This window comes from Phalacrocorax carbo, chromosome 12 (assembly GCF_963921805.1).
Source record: "Phalacrocorax carbo chromosome 12, bPhaCar2.1, whole genome shotgun sequence".
Taxonomy (NCBI): Eukaryota; Metazoa; Chordata; class Aves; order Suliformes; family Phalacrocoracidae; genus Phalacrocorax; species Phalacrocorax carbo.
In genome coordinates this window covers 7875109-7900079 of record NC_087524.1, presented here as the reverse complement: position 1 = coordinate 7900079, position 24971 = coordinate 7875109, and the positions used below count along the sequence as shown (strand labels likewise).

Sequence of the window (24971 nt, the reverse complement as noted above, 5' to 3'; positions counted from 1 at the left end):
GCAGCAGCCAGCACCTTATTGCCTTGCGGCTGCGCCCATCCCAGCCCCATGCATCATGGCCACCCTGCACACCCCAGCAGGGCTGCAGGGACAGCATGGGGCTGAGCCCTTAGGGCCATGCAGCACCCCATATGGCCAGCCCAGAGACACAGTCCCAGGGGGACACAGGCCCAGCCCCATAGTCCCCAGCTGCAAAGCCCCAGGACACCGGCACAAAGACCTGCAGTACATCCTTGCAGGTGGTAGGGATGGGAGCACCACGAGGTCTCCTTCCCACGCCACTCCCTCACCTGCAGCTCTGCTCCTCACACCTGGGCCAGACTCAGCTGACTCATCCTCTGCCCCCTCTGCTCTGGGCTAGTTGGCTGGTGCCCGATGGAGCCAACAAGCAGGGATGGACTCAGCGCTGCCTGCGGGCACACCCAGCCTCTGGAGCCTGGCACGCTTCTCGGTCAGGCCCATGCTTACCCTGGCACCTCTTCCCCTATTGCCATGTTGTGGGCTGGTGCAGAGCTCTGAAGGGCCCACAGGGCTGTGAAGTGATGGGAAAAGCCCATGGGGAGGGTTTCCCAGGGTGAGGCAACCCTCCGTTGCAGGGCTCGGGTCCCTGTGGGCAGGAAGGTGGCACAGCAGCTGGGCACAGCCCACAGGGCAGATACTGTTCCCATGTCCCAGCACCCAGCGCTACACCAAGAGCATCCCCAGGGTATCCCTGCTGTCCCTGCAGGCTGGGGAGACCCAGGGGCTCCCCCGCGCAAGGAGGGGAAAGAGCCTGGGAGGGTTCTTCTGTGCAGGCTGAGCCCTGGCAAAGGCGGTGCAAGTCCCAGTCCTGCTCCAGGGTATGACATTGCCACGTTGGCCCAATGAGGCCTCCTCCATGCTCCCAGTATGGCACATCCCTCTCCAGCACCATTATGGCCAAGGGTGGCAGCTGGGGGTCCCTAAGGGGCCAGGCCAAGGGGAGGACAACTTGACCCGAGCATGGGGAGAGGGGCAGGAGCTGGGCACCCAGGGTCCCAGTGCACACTGGCACACAACGACCTCCCCAAGACATGCCCATTGCAGTCAGGAGGTGTCTCTGAGCTCACACCCGGGAGAGGGGGTCCTGGCTAGCTGGCTGGGTTGTGCAAAGGCTGGCAGGGGGGCGCAGGTCCCGCCACAGCTGTGACAGCAAACCAGGAGCACACAGCATGCAGCTCTGTCCCCGGGACCAGGCAGCATCCCAAGATACGAGCACGGGTAGATGCAGGCACCAGGGCATGTTCCTGCCCCAGCCCACAGGCACACCCAGGGCTTCTCCAGTTGGATGGATGGAAGGTGCAGTCCCAGCCCCAGAGGAGGCAGATGCCTGGCACAGCATGGAAAGGTTGGACCAGCTGCGATTTATTTGCACAGCAGTTTTCTCACACTCCACTCTGAAGCAATCCCCTCCCCAAATAAAACATTCTTGTCACCCCAGGTCCACAGGGGACCTTCAGGGGTGCTTGTTGCCTCCCATGAGCATCTCTTCAGCTTTGCCCCACAGGGAGCCCATTGCAACCCTGACGCCTGGGGCTGAATCACTCAGCACTGCTCAGCACCTAAACAGCATTTCTCCCCCTTCCCAAATAATCCCACAAAGCCCACCAGACAGAGAACCCCTCCCACAGAACAGAGCCCCCATGCTCCCCAGAGCAGCACCTACCTTGGGAGAGGGTCCCGGTGACAAACTGGTAGAAGAAGCGGATCACCCGGCCCAGCTGCCTCTTGCAGCGCTGCTGGCAGTGGCTCATGGCTCCAGCTCACAGCGCTGGGGAGGGACCCAGTCGCACCCCCTCCCGGCCGGCAAACAGCCCCCCAGCTCCTCCGAGCAGGCAATGCCCAGGGGCGGACAGAGCCTTCCTTGCCCAGAATGAGCCTGTGGGCATCAGCAGCAGGTCCAGCCTGCCGGAGAGGGCACAGGCAGCGCCTGGCAGCGCGGCAGCCGCCAGGCCCTGCTCCCAGGTGGCAAGAAGCCAGCCGGGAAGTTTTGTGCTGGGATGCTCCTGTGTAGGCTGGCTGTGGTCCAGAGGGGCTGGGGGTTGCAGCGGTGCCCCTCCCAGGGCTTAGGCACACAAAAGCTGACTGCAAGCTCGGCGAGGCAGCAGGGTGCCCGGGCGAACCCCCCTGTGCCGTGCCAGCCCACCGGCCCTCTCCGTGCAGCAAACTTGCAGGGAGAGGCAGGGAGTTGCAGCAGGGGAAGGCTTCAGTCCAGGGGAGCCCAGCGGTGCCAGCCAGCTCTCCGGGAGAGGCGGATGGCTGCCTCCCTGGCTGGCAGAGCCCCGGGTTGCCCCTGGCTCCACCAGCCCGACCTGGCACTTCACGCGCCAGCTGGCCGGGAACCAGAGGCAGGTTGGTATGGCAACCCGCAGACTCCACAGGTCCCGCTGACCAATGAGGCACTGCTGCATCCCAGGGCCGCCTCTCTCCAAGAGCAGGGAAGGATGCTCCCTCCGGAGGGGAGCCGTCACCAAGAGCATCCTGCATCCTCAGGCATCAGCCCTCTGCTCCCACTATCAAGTGCTGTACGCATCCTGCATCCCTTGGCATCAACCATCTGCTCCAGCCAGCTGGTGCGGTGAGTGTCCTGCTTCCCCAGACACCAACCATCCAGCGCTGCGAGTGTCCTGCATCCCTGTGGCAACAGTGCTCCAGCACCGCCAGCATCCTGCATCGCTGAGCATCAGCCCTCTGGTGCTGCGAGCATCCTGCATCCCCAGGCACCAACCACCCGCTCCCACTGGCTCCACGCAGGGGAGGAGACAAGGATCAGTGCAAGGATGGGAGGAAGAAGAGTCAGACTCCCAGACCACCCTGGCTGAGAGCTGCTCACTCCAAAGCTCAGCCTGGCAGCAAGTTGTTAGCTTGCATATTATGTCAGAGCCAGAGGAGAGTCTGGTGTGTGGCAGTGATGGGATTTTCCTGCTCCCAGAGCCAGCCCAAGATGCTCTGTGCAGACTGGCAATCACATCCCTTCACCAAGTCCCATTTTCCCAGCTTCAATTCCCTCTCCACATCACATCCACACCCCACACCAGCAGGATCTCTCAGCTCTGCATCCAGCCAGGCTCTATTATCTCATAAGCTTCATCTTTTATTAATGGGGGAGGAAGCGAAGAAAAAGAGACCTGATGGAAAATATAGCTGCTGTACCATCAGGGATGGGAAAGGGGGTGCAGGCTTGATCCAGCCAGGAATCAGTCAGACTGCCCAGTCCCTACCAATGCCTCTACACAAGTCCCAAGGGAAGGGGCAGAGGCCCCTCCAGGGTGGGTAACCTCACCCTCTGCTTCCCAAGAGAAGGGCCATCCCCTCCAAACCACACCCTCCCTCTCTGTTATGCTGGCTATGCCCCTGCAAAGGTGGCAGGCCCCACACCATGGCAGACTGTGCCATGGGACGGGGGGGACAGGCACCAGGGGATGCTGCAGCGGTCGCTGCAGGGCTGAGCCAGGTTTGGGACATACACAAAGGTGCGACAGCACACCAGCGGTTTGCAACCCTACAATAATACACCCACAAAGCCCTGGGCCAGGGAAGGGATGCAAGGGACATCAGCCGTGCAGGAGGAAGGGGACAGCCCAGGCTAGCCAAGGCAGAGCAGGCAGCTCAGTGGATGAAGAGGCACAGCTCAGGGCTGTGAATGCAGCTCAGGTTGTGAATGCAACGCCCCAACCGAACCTACCGCCTGCCCACAGCCAAAAGCTCAAATTCGGGCTGCCAGTGGTGTCCAGTCCCCTCCTGCCACCTTCTGGGGACAGGTCAGGGGTTTAGGACCCTCATCCTTATCTACTGCATCCAGAAGCCCTGCTCCTGGCTCAAACCCACAACACAAACAAGCTGGGACAGTTTCTTTCAATGATCAGATCCCATGAGCTGTGTGACACAAGGCCAAATTCTGCAAACTCAGAGCTCCCCTCATGCTGGAAGAGAGACCCAGCTCCCCTTGTATCACCACAGGCACCAGCCAACACACCCCAGCCCAAGGCAGCCACAGCATCCCAAAAGCCCGTGGGATACAGGAGAGGTGCCAGAACAGCCACAGGAGGGTGCCAGAGCCCGCAGGACCTGACAGCAAACAAAGTTTGCAGATCCATCCCAAACCCACCATCCAGCTCCTTGGGAGCCAGCTCCCACCTGGCCAGGAAGGTTGCTCCAATCCAGTGTGCCCTGGGCTGGTGGGAGATTCAAAAGCCATCCTGTGCACCCTGGTTGTGATGGCCTTGCAGGACAGGGGATTTCATATGCCCCCATCAGCATGCATAGACCACTCCACACCAGCCTGCAGGGACATGGCGGGAGAGGAGAACCCAGTACCGATATCACTCACCCACCTCCAGGCTCGGCTGCCTGCCAGCATCCCCGGGTGCTACAAGCAGTCCAGAACTGAACAGTGATTTCCGAAGGACCATCCCACCTCCAGGTTGGCCCTTTGACTTTCCAGAGACGTCCTCATGCACTGACACCAAGCAGAAGCTCATGAGGACCACATGAACTGAGCCAGGGGACTGTCCTTTCCCCCTGCACCCAGCAACCCACAGCAGGTATTTTGCAAGGATGGTGCATTGCAGAGACATGTGAAATGGGTTGCTCCCATCCCAGGGCTCCCTTGGAGCACGTGCTCTCCAGGATGGCACCAGGGACTGTGTGTCTTGCCCTTGCAGAAAGGCAGCAAAGCCACTCGGTCACTGACCCACCTCTCCCCTGGCAAGACAAACAGGAATCCAGCAGAGATCAAAAGCAAGCCACAAAGCAGGGCTGTTGAGCCCACTCTTACACACATTTGCTGATAATCTGTCACCTGGGCCGCAGCCATCATAGGTGCCAACACAGGGTGCATCCTGCCAGCCTCCTGCCCCGCCTGTGCTTCTCCCAAACCTTCTCCCCCATGAGGAGGCCAGTGGTCCCCCAGCCCCTGCCGCACCCCCAGGGGAACTCCAGTCTCCACAGTGCCCCGCAGGGCAAAGGACAATATCTCCCAAAGGGGTATTTTGAGCCAGCCTGTGTACCCAGAGCATCTGCTGGGCCCCTGAAAGGGGACACAGCGTTGTTGCAGCCACAGCAATGGGAAGGAGGAAGATCACGGCTCCAGGCTCTGCCTCCAGCTCTGCTCCCGCCCTGTGCCCTTGCTTTGGCAGGGGGAGCAGCTGCCCCACACCTCCCGGTGCCAAGCCTGCAACGGGGACCGGCCCAGCTCCTTGTTGTAGGGTATAAATGGCAAAGTCAGGGAGGCTGGAGTGCAAAATTGCCCTCCGCTTCCCCGACCCCACTCCGTGCTGCCTGCCTGCAGGTTTAGGGGCTGTGCCGGAACCCCTGCGGCGTGGGTGCGGGGCAGCCCGCGCAGCGCCTGTGCGGTGCCTGAGCGCGCCGCGCTGCTGTTCTGCCGCCGGACGCTAAGAGGAGCCCCCGCACAGCGCCGCGGCCGCGGCGGGGCCGCGCGGGGAGGTGACCTGGGGACACGGTTCATTCAGACGGCTGTGGCGGCTGGTGACACACGAGGGACAGGAGGGGACACGTGCAGTGGTGTCGGAGCACGCAGGCAAGCGCGGCCACCTGGGCAAGGCCGCGCAGGCGTGTGCAAGGATGCACGGGAACCCTGAAGGCCATCCGTGCGCGGACACGTGGCCACCACACTCCACTGACAGTCCCTTGCAGGCTGAAGGGACAGTGACAGCACTGCCAGGGAGGGGGACACAACACAGCTGTCCGCACCAGAGCCATTGCTTTCTTCCCTGGCCAGGTCCTCTCCTCCTGAGATGGCTTCTTGACAGACACATCCTTCCGAAGCCACCGACACATGCGCTGGTACCTGCCGTGGGAGCTCTGGGTGCAGGGAGGAGCTGGGGGAATTCACGCTGGTTCATGGCCATGAAATATTCATTAGCACATCCGCAACGAGAAGGGGAAAAATAAAAGACAAACAGAAGGGGGAGCAGACACAACGCTTGCAGGAGGCTTGGCACAGCGCTGACAAGTCCATGGGGTGCCTGGATCAAGATCTTCAGGGCTGGCACTTGTATGTGGGTCCCCTGGTGCCTGTGCAAAGCCTGTCTCACTGTCATGGATGTCACAGGCATGTGAGCATCTCTAGAAAATGCAGCCAGGACATAGCCATCCTTTCAGGCAGCACACACGTGTGTGCACACCCAGCAAGGGTAGGGACGCCCTGGGACATGAACAGCCCTGAGATACACCACACTCAGCTGGTGCTCAAGGGCTGTTCCTGCCTGTGCCAGCCCTGGATGGTGCCTGGGCTTCCAAGTGTTTCAGCCCAGGTCACACAACCCAGGGATAGGGATGCAGCCCAGGACCACCCCGACCAGGGCATCTGAGGGCTCTCTGGGGTCATGCTGGGGCTGGCAGAGGGCAGACCTCTGCGACAGCATCTGCCAACAACATCTCCATCAAGGAGGAAGGGTAATCAGGGTGGGAATGATGCAGGGCACCCTGCAGCCCTGTGCTGAACTTCAAGCCACGACTCAGATCCACAGGGACTGGGCAGACACCCTGTTCTCTCCATTCCTAAATCCAGGAGTCACCTTTTTTGGGGGACAGAGGGCACACATGTCCCAGCAATGCCAGACCCACAGCTACTTGTGGGGGACTGGGCAGCTCCTGGCTGGAGAGACGGTTCAGCAAGACTTACCCCAGAGCCAGGGCACACCTAGGAGCGAGGAGGAGGACATCCCAGCAGCAGGGACTGCAGGAGCCATGCGAGCCCCTGGTCCCAGACACATCACATCAGGGCAGGTGGCTCCATGGGAGCCAAACACAGCTGCCATCCGCAGAGGAAGGCTCAACACAGCCAGCTCTGCATGGAGTCCCACTGCTGCTCCTGCCTCCTCCCAGCCCTGGGGACGCACAGCCTCCAGGACACAGGGAAGTGCTGAAAATGTGATGCCAGAGAAAATAAATAAGGCAGCTAATGAGGTAATTTGCATAGCTATTAGCAGGCAGGATTTGCAGCCGCTCTGACATGGGATGTGCTGTCACGGTGAAGCGCAGCCCAGGGGCTCTGCTGGTGTTTGCAGAGGGAAACACACAGCACAACCATGCTGCATGGGCCCACTGCGGGTGCCTGCTAACCCACCCAGGGAAGCAAGGGGGACAGGAGCAAGGAGGTGGGAGGAAGGCTCAGAGTGGGGCAGACAGCCTGGGAGGAGCAGTGTGCTCTAACCGTGAGCCCATGCTGACATGGCCACACACCCCGAGGCTTGGCCCTGCGATGCAGCAGCACATGGCTCCTACCTTGCCAAGGTGCACAGAAAGCATCCATGAAAGGTCAAGCTTGTGAAGGCCAAGGAGGAGCTGCCAGCAGCCAAGGCTGCCTCATGGAGCAGCCCCACCGTGGCACAGCCAGCTGGCTCCCTAGAGCTGGCTACAGCTCCCTGCATCCCTTACGTCCTCTTGATCCCTTGTGAACCTGGCCCAAAACACATCCCAGGACATGCACAAACCCTTTCCTACCTCACCCCGACTGCCAGCAAACCCAGCTCACTCTGACTCCCAGCAGAAGGTGCCATTTTGGGGTGTAGGGCTGTGCAAGAAGCCCAACGGCAGCATGAGCTCTGCATCATGGCCGCTCCCATCCTTAGATGCTTGGTTCAGGAATCACCACACTGTACTGGGCAGGAGGACACTGACTATCCTGGTACCCCCAGGGATGCAGGGGCAACACACCTGCAACCTGCAAAGCTGTCAGATCCCCAGCCTGTTCTGCCAGGTTAAATGCCCTGTAAATTAGCCATGTGATGGAGAGGGGTGGCATGCAGGGCCACCCTTCCCCCAGGCTGCCAGGGCAAGTTTGGCTTTGATCACAAACCTGTGGCGACAGCTTGTCTCATTCTCATTCGATGGATATTATTAAAAAATGCATGTGACATGATCTGTCTGCTCAGGAAGGTGCTGCCAGGGAAGGAGCCCGGCCCAACGCCGTGCACTGGTCCTGCAGTGCTGGCCTGCCAGCAGCCGACACACAGCTGGTAACAGGGCCACAGCCTGACTCTGGTGGCACCAGGATGGGGACTGGGACATGCCCCAGCCAGCGGGCTGAGCCCAGCGCTGGGGTTCCAAAGCATCCTTGCAAAGCAGGGAAAGGATGGGGGCACCCCCACCATCTGGCAGCAGAGACAAGCAGAAGGACCCAATGGATGGGGAGTCAGATGGACAGACAGATACAAGCTCCACCGGCAACTAGGGTGGTGGGTGTCAGGCAAAGACCGGGGCCGGAATCCCCCAGGAACCACCCCGATGCATCCATCACTCCCATCACGCCCCATGATGGCCCACAGTCCTCTAGGTTATGCTGAGGCACTAACTTCTCCCAAGCTGTATTTTTAAAGTCAGTTCTGCTAAATATTTCAGGGATTTACACAGAAAAGCTCTCTGTGCTTGGCAGCATGCGGGCCCCATTGGTATCACACAGGCAGCCGCAGACACCCCTACCCCGACAGGGCATGAATAATTCATCACCCCCTGGCACAGGGTAGTGAGCAGCAGGGAGGAGGGGAAAAGGCAGGGGGGACAGGCTCCATTGCCCCCCTCCCAGGCTCCTGGGGTGTACCCCAAGACCCTCCATGCCCTGCAAAGGGAAGGGCATAGACCAGCACCAACATCTGCAGGGAAACTGAGGCATGGGGAAGGAAAAAGAGCCAGGAGCTGAGACCAGCCCTGGTTATAGGACTGACACGTTGAGATGGCAGCAGTAAGGAAGGATACCACAGGCTTCCTGCAGCATCCAGGGCCATTTCTGAGCTTGTTGGGTCTGCAAAACACAGCAGCTCTGGGGAACTCAGGATATATTGGGCAGTAGAGCAGCACAGCCCCAGGACCTTCAAAGGGCACAGCTTTTGCAAGTGCACAGCTGTCTGAGGGTACACAGCTCATGTCGGGGCACAACACAGCCACAGCATCTCCTTAACCTGAACTGGCATCTTTTTGCCCCTTGGATGCCCACCTGGCTCTGTGCCCACGGCTTCACACAGGGAGCAGCAGGGGTTTCCATACCCAGAACACCATCCCACATCCTCAGGCCTGTCCCAGCTCCCACTCCAAGCCTCACTGGGATTTCCTGAACTGCAAGACTGGGAAGAATCTCAGCTTGGCCACAAGTGATGCCAGCTCTGCTCCCAAATCTGGGGCATGGCCTTTGGCATCCCAGCAGGCTGCCTCACGTCCTGGTCCCTGGCACGCTCGCCTCCAGCCTTGCCATGATCACAGCTCTGCCCCAAGAAATAGTGACAGTGACAAATTAATAAGCCTCATGCAATCATGCACAGGTTGGGCTCCGATAAATGGGAGATGGCACTAGGCTAATTTCCTTGCAATCAGTGCTCGCTCAGCCGCCAACAGCTCTGGTTCAGTATGGTGATGGGAGGAAACGCAGCGAGGATGGACTGGGATGTAACCTCAGCTCCCACGAGTGCAGGCAGCGTGGGGCTGCCTGTGGGACAGGCAGGCAGCGGGGCACCCTCGATCACTGAGCCAGACGCTGCCGGGCTGAGCGGCACGGGAAAGGCTATTAGCACCACAGCTTATCCAGGGGCTCTGGCACATGCTGGCTGCACAGCTGGGAGAGGGAGATAAGGCGCCTGGGGAAGGGAAACATACTTCAAATGACAGGAATCTCCCCCAAAACAGACTTGGTTTGAAGGCACCAAGAGTGTTTGCTGCTATTAGTAACCCCAGTGCTCCAACAAGGTGCCTGACCCCCATTCCCTGGCTCGGACCCTCCCCCCATAGGGAGACAGACAAACAAGGCAGGGAGGGAGAAGAAAGCATCTCCGCAGATGTGGCTGAGGTCCTGATCCACATCCTCTCACCTGTCCCCATGCCAACAGCCCCCAGCACTGGCCTGAAACCCCATGATCAGTGACAACCTGGCTGGGCAGACCTGAGGGGCTTAGGGCAGGGGAGACACACAAGGTCAGCGCTGCCCCTCCGAGCGCCCACAGCCCACCTGCACCTTTCTCCAGCCTCAGCCCAAGACGCTGCGCAGCCCCACAGCCAGGCTGATGGCCCCCCATGCCAGCACTGACCCTCTCCCTACTCATACTGGGAGTGATGGCTCAGCCCTCTGCCCCCCTGCCCAGCGCTCCCTGCCCCATGGGGCAGCAGAGCCACCCACTGACAACTCCAGAGCACCTGCTCAGCCCACTGCCAGCCTAGGGGGGCCCCCAGAGACTGCCTTTTTAAACTGACATTTTGGGGACAAGAAAGCTATTTTTGGTTGTTTCAGAGGCAGTGTTTCCATCGCAGTTTGTCTGCCTCCACCGGAGGGACGGATGCTCTCCCTGGGGGTGCCGTGTCAGGCGGCTTTGTGCTGGGCTGCAGTGCTCAGCACCAGCTCACACTGCTGGGTCATCCTCACTCACCCCTGCTGCCAACCCAGTGCCTGGAGCCAACGGGCACAGGAGCAGGTGGGAAAAGACATCCCTGGTTCCCACCTGGGCACGAGGGTCAAGAGCATCCCACCCAGCAGAGGGGCTGGTGGGAGGCACAGAGCAGAGCCTAGGGACCGTGCTCCCACCTGGGACCTTCCCAGCATCAACAAGATGTCTTTTCCACATGTCTTGGTGAGACACCCGAAAATATAAGCACACAGAGCTGCACAGCCTGCCCTTCCCTGAAGCCCCCAAGCACTCTTGGTAGTAATACTTGTGCCTGGCAATTACTCAGGATGAGAGTACAGCCTCCCAGTGCAAGACCTGCTGAGAGACTCAGAAATAAATATGTTAATAATCAAATATCCATCCTGCGCCTGAGCTCACGGGAGGACTTTCAAGTCTAATTAGCAGCAGATTTGTACCATCGCTGCCTGGGCTCAAGGGACAAATCGCCGTGGTTCCTATGAAGCAAGAGGCCCTGCTATAATTAGCCAGCAGCCTCCCATCTGCAAGGATTACCTCCAAATCCCCCCTGCGCTCAGGCTGGGGGGCAGGCAGGACCCACGTAAGCACAGATGAGAGATGCCCCCCAGGCTTTGATCTGTGCAAAGCCACTCCTGGGCCCCAAATCCAGGGCAGGCAGGAGAACAGGCAGCAAGGACAGGCAGTGCACCAGGAGGAGGGCAACTGCAGATCGCCCCACGCTCCCTTGCCTGCATGCAACCCCTGCGTGGGCTAGGAGCTCCTTTCCCCACAGCATCCCATCCCAAAGCCCCAAAGTGCCCTCAAAACCATTCCCAGACTGATCATTTCCAAGCCAGGCCCCCAACACCCAGGGCTGCCCACAGCTCCAAGAGGCCATTCGCCAAACGGGGAACATTTTCCAGTCTACCCCAGCCATGTGCCTTGTATATCTCAACAACAATACAAAGAGCTGCCCTCACCCTCCATGTGACCGAGGCCAAGCGTAGCTTGTGATGCCACTTGCACAAGCAATGGCAAGGTGCTCTGCGAGGGAGGGGATCACATCTGCAAAGAGACCCAGTTCCTCGCTGCAGCCAAACACAAACCTTGGGGCTTGGCAACAATTGGGGATGTTCATCAATCCCTGCCCGGGCTGGGCTGCCCTGCTGCAGCTTGGTGCAGCGCTTTGTCTCAGGTAGATGAAAAGCCCGTCAGATCAGACCTTTCCCCAATCCATCAAAGCAGGGCAGGCAGTGCTCCGGGGAGGGCTCCCACCAACCCTGCCCACGTTTTTTTAAACAAGGCCACGTTCTGTTCCCAACAACAACATAACAGACACTGTTCCTGGTACTACAGCACTTTGTGGGGTGGCTGGGATGGGGAGAAAGGCATACCCAGGGAGCAAGACACGGGGGCAGCATCTGGAGGTGCACCACTGCTGGTGCCCAAACTGGGACTAGCTTCCTGGGGAAGGCTCAAAGGCGGAGAGACAGCAGAGGGATGAGGGAACGGATGGAGAGAAAGCAGAGGGAGCCATGTCCACACTGAGGACCAACGGCACAACCAAGGATGCTCTGCCAAGCGGGGAGCAGGACCCGCACAGCTGGCCCCACAGGGGGAGCACCTGACAGATACGCAGCCAGAGCTCACTGACCCAGCAGCAGCTGCCAGGGACACTCATTAGCACCAACTAATTGCGGGCAGAGGCAGCTGGCCTGGCAGCGGGGACCTTGCCCGCACGCTCCTCCTGGCAGAGGGCATGGTTCCAAGCAGAGGGGAGATTTAGAGACAGGGCCACAGCGGTCACGTCCAGGGCATCTCCTTGGGGATGGCCTGGAAATGTCTGCACCAGAAATGCTGTGCTCATGAACAAGAAAATCAGTGCTTCATCCCTCACGGGTATGCAGGTACCCTGTGTTGAACTGTGCCCCCCCAAGCCAGGGCACAGTCCTCCCCATCCAGCTCCTCCGCCACCCCTGAGAGACCTCCTCAGCACCACTGGGTTGTTTATGCCGGCAAACATGGGGTTACCAGCCCCTCACTTTCCCACAGTTATTTAATTAAGCAGTGATAAAAGGAAAGACGTATTATCTGGAGAGTGACAGCGGGTTGTAATTACAGCAGGGCAGGCTGAGAAAACAAACAGCTCTGAGGGAGGCGTGGGGTGGTGTGAGGCTGGGGAGCCACTGAGGCCCCTTGGGACCCATGTCCCTGGCCTGGAGCTGTGGCCCAGGTCAGAGGCAGGACCCTCGGGTCTGAGGGTGACGTAGGAGGGGAAAGGCTCTTTTGCCCCGATGAATATGGTCCCAAAAGCCTTCCCCCTCCAGCTCACACCGGGCTGAGGTGGCCCCGATCCTGGCCCCTTCCTGGGCATGCTGGGTCTGGACCAGCCCCAGGGAGCAGCAAGTTTTCAATTAGTTGCTTTGAAATATTAAACATCATCTCCTTCCTCCCTGTGCTGCTCTGGGGCTGACCTCTGCACCAAGGGGACTCGCTGCCCAGCTGGAGCAAGGAGACAAAGTCCATGCTGGGATGTGGCACCCCAGAGGGGCTCTGCCTGCCCCCCACGGAGCTGGGCACAGTGCCCATCTGCTGGGTTCCTCCAGGCTTGGTATGAAACTTCTGCCCCATTTCCCATGCACAGCAAGGGACATGGGACACGGGGCACAGCCACACTGCAAGCAAGCAGCCCACGGCCCCCCTTCCTGCCCATCCACCCAGCAGCGGTGCTCTCCCTGGGGATGGCGAGAGCTTCACTCCCACGTCCCCTTCCAGGGGTTGGTGGGAGCCACTGGGTACCACCACAGCTGTGGCTGGGACACATCAGGGTGGCTCAATCCTGGGGGCTGCACAGCCACCTCCTCCCTCCTGCCCATCCTGTGCCATCAGATGCCACTGTCCTCTATGCAGCCCCCAGACCCAGCTACATCCCTTCCCTTCAGTAAATCCTCCTGCTCTCAGCCCAATCCTCTTAGGCTCACCCTCTCCCATTGCAGCATCTTTAAATTAATGCCTGGCTGAGCATGGGATGGAAGGAAATTAACCATGGGCGGGGGGCAGCTTCCATGATACCTTTTAACACCTAAAGCGCTCTTCTTTGCCCTTCTTCCCCCTTGCCGTGCAGGGGAGAGACCACAACCACAGCAAGCATCACTCGAGCAAGGGCTCCCAGCACCCGCAGTCCTGAGCTGGGGTAGGTGAGGGCAGTGAGTCTCCCCTCCTGACAGCCCCCTGCTTGGGAGGCTGTGAGGTCCCTGGGAGGGAGCCCCGGCGTGCGCGGGTTTGCGCTCCCTGCACAGGTTTGCTATTGCCAGCAGCAACAGCTGGCTGTAACCTTGCTCCAAGCAGTTCCAGAGCTGCCCTTCGGGGCTGCAGGGCCCTGAGCCATGCAGGGCCCCACACACCCTGCGCACGCACCCCCACCCCGCGCACCTCAGGGCCCCCAGCTCTGAACCAAGAAGCCAGGAGGGATTTGGCTGCTAGTGGGAAGTGCTTGTGACCCCACAGCTCGGGGAGCTCAGAGGAGCTGGAGCAGCACATAGTGGGGACAAGACAGAGACGTGGCAGGGATGCAGGGTGCCACAGCACAGACCCTGATCAATGCAGGGGACAATTCTTGCGCATGTCACCATGGAGCAGTTGGGACAAGCTTCTTTCGGAGGAGCGGTGCAAGGGTGAGCAGACACTGGGGCCACAACAAACGTGCTTCCCACCCAGCCAGGATCCAGGCAGGACTTTGCAGTATTGAGAAAACATCTCAGGGAGCTGACACCGTCACTGCCAGCACGGTATGGCTGAGGGACCACAACCCCTGCAAGACCTGGGATGCTCCCAGCCAGCGACCCCACCAAGGTCCCACCCTCTCCCGGGGCAGCGGTGGCTGGGGTGGTGGGGAGCCAGGGCCAGGCGTCACCCGCCAGAGCAACGCTCCCGCTGATCCTCTCTGTTATGCAACAAATTATTCCACTCACATTAATGACTTTGCGGCAAAGGGGGAAATGACATGAATGATTCCTGGTGCCTGGGAGTGACTCACTTTCCACGGTGGAGGGGAGGCGAGCAGGGAGGGTGCGCGCCGGGGGAAATTTGCTCGGGTCAGCACGAGCAGCACAGGGCAGGGGCTGGGCTCAGAAGACGTGACTTTTGGAAGGAGAGTTGTGAGGAGAAAAAAAGAGGTATTTAGGGCAGATCCCAACGCCCAGGAAAGGGCTGAGATGTCCCCAAGGGATCAGCCCTAACCACAGCATATTACAGCGTCCCTGGCTGTGCTGCCCAAGCCCTGCACCCATTTGCTAACCTGTGCTGCAACCCCAAAACCCAGCGCCAGCGGCCTCCCTCCCCACTCTGGGGTCAGATAGGAAGCTGAGACCCCATGCAGATGCAACCAGGGCTGGGGGTGCTGTGCCCTACCGCCAGACTCCCCCAACTCCAGTGTGCCCGCAGGAGCACAGCAGGATGGGCAGGGTGGGAAGCTGACCCCCATGGCCCACAGGGAAGCAGGGAGGGGCAAAGGGGACCCGTCACACAGGCTGCAGCACAGAGCCCGGCGCCTGACCCTCTCCCTTCTCCCTCACCTCCGGGAGGCTTTGCTAAGTCACACCATTAAAAATTCATCAGTATTTCCTCCTGGAGTAAATCAAGAGCCACAAGGGCTGGCCAGCTCAGCCAGCCACCTCCAGGGGACACCAGAGACATGCGGAGACACAACGGGGACTTCAACAACCCACTGCCAAGTAGCCCCAGGGGGACCCTTGCACTGATGGAGGACTGGGTGGATTATTGCCTTTAAACCCATTCAGGGGCTTTCTGTAAGCAATGCAATTTTTTAAAAATTCAATCTAGGAAGAAGCGATTAACCAAACAGGCCAGGAGCAGTGGCTTGCCTGTCTAATCTCATTAGCGAGCAGTCTGGCTCTCATTTCACCCCACTGTGGCTGGATGGGCTGCAGTAACCAGGTAAGAGCAGCCAGATTGACCTTCCCTGGCTCCTGTTGGGTCTGAGGGTGATCCATGAATGCATGAGTTTGCCAGTGCCTCCCTTCCTCCCACAGGGCTGCACCTTTCCCAGCTGGGCCAAGGGAAAAACCCTGGAAACCCTCTTCCCTGTGACTCAGATCCTGGCCAGAATGTCACCAATACTCCATCCCTAAAAAGCACTTTTTAGGCGTCCAAATGCATGGGTTTGGTGATGGGAAGAGGGCAGGTAAGGGAGCCAGTGCATCCCAGCCCTGCTGCTCTGGTCAGTGCCTGAAGCCAGGTGCAGGGTCCCCCTTTCTGGCTCACAGAGACTCAGTGACAGGGTCCTGCCAGTCCCTCACAGCAGCATCTTGCCAAGAAACCTCCCTCTGCTTCAGGCTGTCGAGACCCTTCCCAGCAGGAATGTCACTGCCATGGGAGGTGGCTCATGAGGACAGCCCAGGGGGGTCCTGTCCTGCCCAGTCAGTCCCTCCATCTCCGTACAGCAGATCTAGGGCAGCAGGTTTGCTGCACCAGCCCACCTGTAGAGTTAGTCACTCCATCACTGTCTCCCAGGAGAGGGGTTGCAGGCAAAGCCATCCTCCTCTGCTGCCAGCGTGGCACTGGCCCATGGGGCTCTGAGCATCCCCTGCCTGCCTGTGGGCACTGCTGCTGCTGCAGCATGGCCCTCGTCAGACCTCTCTGTGGGTCAGACAGACCCCACCACCACTCCCTCCCCTCTGGGACAAAGCCACCAGCTTGTCCCAGCTGCAGCCCAGGGCTCTCTGAGCACAGCCCCCCACATGCTTCCCAGGGATGGAGCTGGTGCAGGAATTGGACGGGCACTGCAGCAGCCCTGCTCACAGCTGAGGCACCTGCTTGTACAGCCCCCAGACTCCAACATCTCTAGGTCGCCAGCATCCCCAGCTGGGGTAAGCAGGAGCAGCATGGATGGGACACTGACCCTCTTGCTGAACCCCAGAGCCCCCAGCAGCAATGCTAACACCGTCTGGGGATGGGAGGGGTGCCAGCTGCCTGAACAGGAGGGGTCCTGACCTGACAGGTTCAAAAGCTGGGTGGCTCCTGACAAAACAGGGCTAGTCACCTAAAGCCAGATGGAGCTGAGCCCTGGGGGCTGCCATCAGTCACAGGCAGAGGTGTGGTGCTGTGAGAGCATGGGCATGCACATGTATGGCAACCCTGCGCACAGGTGTCCATAGGTAACTTGCCCTGTCCAGACCAGAGAGGAAATGTTTGGGGAGAGCCAAATTCAGGTGTGGGTGACTCCCCCCCATGTACCGCATCCCCATCAGCTCCTGCTGAACGTGGCAGCCATCCTGCCCCCAGCTGTCCTCCTGCGGGGCTCCATTTCCAAACAAGCTAATTACTCACATGGCTCCCTGGAGGGCTGCACCACCCGTTTTCATTTGAAGCAGAAGGCAAGTTTACTTAAAAGCCAGAACCAGCCTGAGCCACAGCAGCCCAGGGATGGGAGGACTCCAGTAAGAGCCTCCTGCCCAGCACATCCCTGCTGCCACATCCCCTTTGCAAAGCCACTCAGTAGGGTATCTATGAGAGCAGGGCCACTGCTGAGATCCATCCCCTGCATTCCAACCCCAGCCCTGTCCCATGCATCATCCTGCTGCTCACTCCCATGGCGTGGCACCCACCCAGCCCCAGCCGCTGGCAGAGCACCGTGGCACGGACAGTGGGTTGAACAGAACCCCTGCACCCACCCACAGCCCCTGCCCCACGGAAAAGGGCTCCTCTCCCCTTTTGCTCCCGGGGAAGCTGCTTGCACCAGCACCAGCAGTTCATTTGCTCCGCAATAACCACCTGCAGGGCTCCGCGACCCCTCAGCATAGGATTTTGACTCCCACTTCAAGCCAGAGCGCCCCACCATCGGGGAGGCAGCTCACCCGGCTCAGCCGCCCTGGTGGGGCACGGCAGGGAGATTCATTTCCCTAGAGGCTCATTCATCTGCAGCACGATTAAAGCCCAGGGCTGGGATCCATCCCAGCAGCAGGAGAGCGATTTGCCAGCAGATGGATTTATCATCTCCCAAGCACAGCAATTTGGCTTAAACAAAACCAAACCACTCCTCCTAATGAAAACACCACTAATGAGTAGAGCCAGCAAGGGAGGGGAAGGGCAGCTCCACTAATGGGGTCTCTCCTGTCCAAGGGCATACGGCTTAGCTCCAGCTGGGATGTATGGATCTGGTATGGCCTAGGGGAAACTGGAGCCTGCTCCACGGACCAGCTCTGCTCACCCTCCCAAACCTCCTCCTGTCCCAGCTCCCAAGGTTCTGGGGCAACTGGTCCCAGCATACCACACAACAGGAAAGCAGCAGCACCACCAAGTCCAGACACCTTATCCAGCTGCAACATGGCCAGCCACAGGGAAAACTCCTCTCCGTGCCCAGACACAGAGACAGCGAAAGAGCAAACCCCTTCCTGCCTGCGCATCGCCAGCCGTGTGCAGCAGGAGCTGCACACCTTGGCTGAAGTTGCGACAACTCATGAATTATGCATCGGCATCTGCAGAAATCAGCTGTTTAACTGCCCTGACCAAAACCACAAACTTCCTGTCAATTAATCCTGTGCCACCAATTCCCTGCAGGCTCCAACCTGCCTCTGCCTGCGGGGATGCAGCAGCAGCTGCCAAAACCTCAGCTCTGGCCTCTCCACCTGTAAAATCCAACCTGCCTGCAGGCAGCGGTGCCCAGTAGCATCATCCCCGTGCCCCCTACCCCACAGGCAGCTCTGCCCCGGCGTGGGCTCAGAGCAGTATCCCACTTCCCCACGAGCAGGATCTCAGCCTCTGGTCGGGAAAGGCCACAACACCCCATGAGAGGGGATTCATCAGCATCAAAGGGCTGCAGACAAGCCAGGACAGCAAAGAAGGAAGACGCAGAGGGGTACAGATGCCAGAGAGAAGGAGACAGCAGACAGAGATAAGGCAGAGTCAGGCAACGCTCCCATCACCCCAGGAAGATGCAGCATCCATCGAGGGCAGGGCGCTTTGGCGCTGAGGGGACCCCATGGGAGCCCCCACCCCTGCGCACAATTGGGAGCCCTTTCCCCACCACACCCCACCCTGACTGGGGGCCTCCTGGGGAGGTTGGGAACCTGTACTGAGGGTCAGCCCAGCCTCCAGCCCAGCCTCACCCACGGGCAGAAGGAGCAGAAGCGGCAGGCAGAGGGGGGACATGTGGCGCAGCAGCGGCAGCGTGGAGGAGGCAGGGGGAGCAGGGGGACGGGCAGCACACTGGGTTCCCACGGGCCGGACACCCCAGGGGAAGGACTTCGGTGTGTGTCACCACTCCTGGGGGCTGCTTCTAGAAGGAGGAGATGAACCATGTGTGCTGCTGGCCACAGAGATGCAGGCAGCTGGCTCTGCCAGACCCACATGGGCAGGGCAGCATGAGGTGGCCATGCACCCTCTGCTGCCTGAGGAAGCAACCAGGCAAGAGAAGGAGCTTTGTTCTGGGCATGAGCAAGGTGCTGCCGTGGTCTCAGGCACAGTCCCCATCCCAGTCTCCCTCCCCAGGATCCACCCCAGCAGGCAGCCACAGCACACAACCTGCCACGCACACTCACAGCCGGACACCCGGCCGGCCCCTGCTTGTCTCCTGCCCTCACTCCCATCCCATCAGCCCCATTGCTCCATCCTCTGGCTGCAGATCCCAGATCTTCCCCCTACACACACTATTATTTGGGACAGGCTAGCACTGACACCCCCTCCACACCCTGGCAAATAAATTATCCCCCCTACAGTTGGAAGTCCTACGCTATGGCAAGCTTGCAAAGATTTTCCTCCCGCCTGGCTGATCACAGGCTGTAAGCAGCCACGATGGAGCCGCTGGGTTTGCCAGCAGCTGAACAAGCCCCTGGTGCAGCCCTAGATCTGCCCATCACCTGGTCCCCGCCTGCGGCAGTCGCATTGCCGGGGCACAGCTCTTGGGCTTCATCCTGCGGCAGGGACTGGAGCCCTGCTGTCCTCCCACCAGCCCCACTGACCCATCCTCCCCTCGGCGTGCTTGCAGGGAACAGCTCAGCCCCATCTCTCCTCTATTACTGCCACCAGGAGAGATGCCTCTGGAACTCCCTCCTTCCAGGTAGGGAGGGAGAGCTCAGCCAGGTGCTGCACCGCCACTACACTGGTACCTACAGTTTTCATCTCACTGGGTGGGCTGCTCAAAGCGTTAAGAGTTAGGGAGTCCCCATCCATCAGCCATGCCTCAGGAGGCAGGAGGATCCCAAAGCTCTGCAGATGGTCTCTATAGCAATTGCTCACCCACTGCAAATGCTGCAGCTGCCTTTGGGGTGGAGCAAAGCAGTTGCTTGAGACCCCGCAACACAACAACAGGAGGGAGAAAGCAGGGTGAAAAAGCAGGGGTGAAAAGTGAGCCTCCTAACCCCTTTTGGGGGACCAACAGCCCTGGAGGTGAATCCCTCATCCTTCCAAAACACAGCTACAGTGTTTGACCCACCCCAAAGAGCCCAGGTATTGACTCTGTACCAGCACATGCTGTCCCGCTCACAGGACATAGCATGGCTGGGATGGGCTTGTCCCATGGGGTGAGATGAGGCCCCACACCACCTGCCCCTGCTCCCCAGCTAGGCTGGGGCAGCCCTGCTGCCCACACACCCCTGCAGAGCAGCAGGCAGGAGGGAAAGGTGCCTCCAAGCCCCCCTCGCCTCTTGCGCTGCCAGGATTTGGGGCTGGGAATGTGGTACCTGCGCTCCTCAGGGCAAAGCGGCACCGGGCTCCCATTTCTCCCGCACGGAGGGCCATGTCCAGAGCAGTCCCGAGGCACTGGCTCCAGGCTCTGCTTGCACACTAATCGCTCATGTCATTAGAGGGCTGGAGGAATAATGTAATTTATGGATGGCTTTTATTTCTCGCTAGCATCATCTAAATATCCCAGAAATGGACTGGTTTAATTTCCTAGTGGCGTAACCTAAACATTTCTCTCCTTAACACCCAGGCGGGCGCCCAGCCCCAGGCTCAGTAGCCAGGCATGGCCAGAGCCTGCCCTCACCCCACACCACCACGCTGGGGTGAGGCACAGGCAGGGTCCATCCCAGTTCACCCCAGCGCAGCCAGCCCACATTCCCCCGGCACACGGAGCCAGTGCCTGCTCTCCCTGCCACTCACACGCAGGCAGCTTTCATTCACTCGGGCGCTCTCGCCTCTCACACACACATCCACGTGCCACATGCCTGCACAGCCCACGGCTGCTCTGGCCAGGAACCGGGGAGGCCGGGCACCACTGGAGATGCCACAAGAGGGGTGCTGTCACTGCACCCCCATTTTCAACAGCTCCTTAAATTTAAAAATCAGTGTGCTGCTGGGGAAGGCGAGGGGGGTTCTACCCTGCGCATGGCTGGATGTCCTGCTTCCCCTTAGCCCCTCTCCTTCTTTTGCAAGGGGATATTGCTAATCCTTCTCTGGGCATGCATAGATGGGGGTCTTATCGCCCCCACCCCTGTTTTTGGGGAGTGACAGGGAGGCAGCAGGACTGACTGCTGTCCCTGTGCACACCAGCGATCACTGGAGCTGCCGTGGGGCTGTCACATCGCCTGACATCGAATCATGTCTCGGCTCTTGCATCGCAGATGTCCCCCCAGACCCTGATGGATGGGGGACGCCAAGGCTGCAGGAACACCCCAAAACTGCTTGTGCTTGTCCCCAAGCAGGGCTGAGCTACTAAACAGCAGGTGCCAGCAGGGACCCTCCCATCTGCAGGGAGAGTCTAAGCCCACATTAGCACTGCCAGCTCTACCCTAGGGCTTCGCTATGGCTCCAGAGGGGTCCTGGCTCCTCACCACCTCCCCAGGGCACCAGGAGAGCCCAGGCCAGGTTAGCAGGCAGGGGTTCAAGCCATTAAATCCTCCCTAGAGCTAAGGCTGCATCCCCTCTCGTCCTGTCTGCATCACTTCCACACTCTTCTGGGAGAAAAACAACTTTCCCTCCACAGGGAGGGACGGCTTCGGTGCATTCAGCCAATGCTGGGGAAATCGGTACTGCCAGGACCAGCTTGCTTTCCTCCCTGGCGTTACCACCAGCTCAGCCCTGGCAGGTCACTGACCTGACAGCAATGCCAAATGAGTGACATGCCTTCCTGGGGCCTCTGTTTCCTATGCTGGGAAATGGGGCAGATATTTCCATATTTCCAGCCTTATTCCCCAGAGGCTTCTGATCAGCCCCATCTCCACGGGCAGGGGCTGGCACAGCATCACGGCTCCCCTCTGCCCAGGTTCCTGCTGCACAGCTGGCTCAGAGGTAAGCCCAAGCATAAAAGGTCTCAGCCTCAGAGAGACTGGAGTTTATTTTTAACTTGAGTTTGATTTAAATCCATATGGACATTTTAAAGTTACCGGAGAAACCAAAAGTTGTGTGTGGGTTCCAAGTTCCTACACAGCTCAAAAATATCTTCCCTGCAGCACGTTTGGGCAGGCAGCAAGCAGCGTTTCCCATGTCTGGGGCTGCTCAGGAGAGCAGAGCAGAGGTCCTGCCCTGCTACCACCACCTCCTTGAAACTCCAGAGCAAAGCCTAAAATCCACTCCAGACCGTGGCAGGTAAAGCATCACCAGGACTCAGGGGAGCCGCCTGTGCACATACCCCAGTGCCTGTGGCATGAGGGCACCCAACCCCACTGGCTATGGACAGGTTTGGCTCTGCCGTGGGTCCCGGGAGGCAAGCGGGAACTGATGCCCCATTTCACAGCTGCTGCGACGGAGGCCCTGAAAGGGGACAGGATTTGGCCTGATCTGTGGAAAGCACATGGGGAAAGAGAGGTGTCACCAGCTCCAGCCCAGCTGCTTTGCTACTGGACAGTGGGGGATTAGGTGCGCTGGATGAATGGATGTTGTGGTGGGATGTGGGACACCAGGCAATTCCCTGCTGGGGCAAAGGATGGAGGGTCACAGATGGGTTGTATTTAGCCTCCCTGTCCCACAGCCACCCCGTCCCAGGGTCGGAGCATCCTTGGAGATGCTCTAGGGGACACCAGGTGATGGCTGGAAAGGATGCCAGGCTCTACTCAGGGTTTGCTGAGTAGAGCAAGCCTCTCCGTTCCCAGGGGAACCTGCTGCCGGGGTGCTGCCGTGCCACCCCAGGGTTCAGCGGGAGTCCAAAGCATGGTGGAGAGAGCCTAGTGCCAAACCCTGGTGTCCCGAGGGGCTTGGGAGCAGCGGTGAGGGACGGTGAGCTTGGGGACAGCCAAAAGCGATTCAAGCATCCCACCCCCGGCGGGGACCTTTTCCCTGCAAACCTGCCTCGGGGCAACCTCTGCCCGGCTGGGACCAACCCGAAGCCCACCCCGGAGCATCCCCCACCCCGGGTCCGGGACTGCACCCCTGCTCCAGCGCCGGGGTCGCGGCCCCCCCTCCCCTCCCCGGACAAGGCGTGCAGCGAAGCGGAGCGGGAGGGGACCGGGGCTCGGCCGGGTCTGGAGGCGGGCGGGCCGGGGTGCCCGGGGCCGTGTCGGGGTGCCGGGGGCCGCCCCCACGCCGTGGTCCCGAGCGGCTGCTGCACCTTCCCCGGCGAGGGGCACTCACCCGTGAGCTGGTCGTAAGAGCCGTCTAGATCGCGGGAGTCGGACAGACTCTCCTTCCTGCCCTTGCTCCGCATCTTCCCGCCCCGCCGAGCGGCGGGGGGAACCGCGACGGGGCGGACGGGCTCCGCCGCCGGGCAGGGGGGGCCCGGGCCCGCCGCCTCCCCCCGCCCCGCCGCCGGTGGCACTCACCGCGGCAGCAGGAGGGGGCCGCCGGTGCCGGGGAGCTCGGCTCGGTACGGCTCCGTACGGCTCGGTACGGCTCCGTACGGCTCGGTACGGCAGGCAGGAGCGCGCAGCCGCCCCGTTCCCCGCCGCCGCCGCCGCCGCCGCCGCCGCCGGGGCTGGGCACGGCCGCCCCCTCCCTCCCGTCCTTCCCCGCCTCCTCCCGGGAGCCGCCGGCCCGGCCCCGCCGCCCCGCGCCGTGCCGCCGCGGGGAAACTGAGGCACGGCCGGGGGCGGCGGGGGGCGCTCCGGGAAAGAGTCAGGGAGGGGCTGCTCCGGGCTGGGCCGAGGTGGGGCTCTCCGGGGATGCGGGTGAGCCCCGGGAGCCGGGGACCGCGCGGGGACGGAGAAGGGGATGGAGCTGGCGGAGGCGCGGGGCAGCAGGAGGAGCGCAGACCCCCGCTGCGGGGGAGCGCGGGCCCCTCAAGCCCTGCATGTCCGTGTCCACACCGGGCTGCGCCTCGGGACCCCCCCAGGATGGGGGGATGGGGGACACCCGCCGTGCCCAGCCGAGGGCGGCTGCTGCACCCCACCTCGGGGATAAGCGGGATGGGAACCCGGGCAGAGGTGGGGATGTGCAGCGGCCAAGAGGCGCGGCAGGGGCGTGGGGAGGGCCCGGGTCTGCCTGCTTGCAGCCAAGCACAGGAGCAGGTCCCCCTGCCGCCCCCTCCTCAAGCACGGGTTTCCCATGCAGGGTTGGAGCCTTTAGCAGGATTTTCCCCCCCATCTCCTGCAGCCCCAGGGAAAGGGTGAAGCAGCAGCACGCCTTGAGGTGGCTTCCAGGGGCACGGTGCTGCCAAGAGAGGAGCTCACAGCCCCACCGGTACATCTGGCGCTGGGGGCTGGAGGTCCTGCTGCTGCCCCCGGTTGCTGCCATCTGTGCACGATGCCATCCCGGGGGATGTGGACTGTGCTAGAGGGTCCATGGGCAAAGCAAGGGGCTTTTGTCACGCCGCTGCCCTTGCACTGCCTGTTCGCACTGTGACAGGGGTCCTGGACACATCTCAGGGGCTGTCCAGCCGCCAGCGTTTCCCACCTCTCCTCTCTGCATCCTCTGATCTATGCAGAAAGGCAGAAGGGAGCAGGGGCTATGGGAGGAGGCAAAGCATCCCGTCCTGGTGCCTGAGCCCAGCCTGGCCCTGCCAGCCCACAGGGGCCGCAGGGGAGAAAGGGAATCCAGAGCAGCGAGGAGGGAGGGCCGTGCTCACACGGCAGCGTGTTGTCAGCGTGCTTTGGTGTCAAGCCATGAAAGAAGCCGCCTTAGCGAGGCAGCGATGCTTAGCAACTGCCTGGATCTAAAAATAAGAGCCATTTAGCGAGGAAAACGCAGTGAAGAAATGCTTGGAGAACTAAACACATTCCCCCAGCACTCCCTGTGGCCTGGCCACCGCCACAGAGCCTGCACGCACTGACCAGCTGGAGAGAAACTCCCGGGACAGCCCTGGCGATGCCCCCTCTGCTTAGCTTGATGAGTGGAGCTGGAGCTGGAGCGTGTCCAGCCTGGGCTTGTCCATCCTGCTGTTCCTTGCTCTCCTTGTCCCCCTTCCTCCATCCTTTCCAGCACATTCTCGGCTGCATCTCCTCAGCACCCCCTGGGGACCAGCAGTGTCCCGGGGTGGCAGCCTTGGTCAGAAGGGCTGTGTGAGTGGTGCCCAGGCTCTCCTGCCCTGTGCTGGAGCATTCTGTGGGTTTATCCCGCTGCGGACGTGGCAGGCCCAGCAGAGCTGCATGGGGGAAGTTTTCACCTTCTGCCATTGCTGGTCCATCGGGAGGCAAACATGGCTATTTTTATCCCAGCTAAGTGCTCTTGTTCCTGGCAAGCAAGAGATGCTTTGCCAGGCTAGGGAGAGGGGGGAAA

The 24971-nt window shown here is 60.6% G+C and overlaps 1 protein-coding gene across 1 annotated transcript in view; it reads right to left on the bottom strand.

Annotated features, from left to right (window-relative positions):
* KCNIP2 (potassium voltage-gated channel interacting protein 2) overlaps nt 1-23196 on the bottom strand; it is a 47242-nt gene extending 24046 nt beyond the window's left edge. The window contains exon 1 of the mRNA XM_064463990.1: nt 22893-23196. Within this exon, the coding sequence (XP_064320060.1) occupies nt 22893-22965 (73 nt within the window). The 5' untranslated portion in view covers nt 22966-23196. The remainder of the gene's footprint in view (nt 1-22892) is intronic.
* Nucleotides 23197-24971: the final 1775 nt, after the last annotated feature.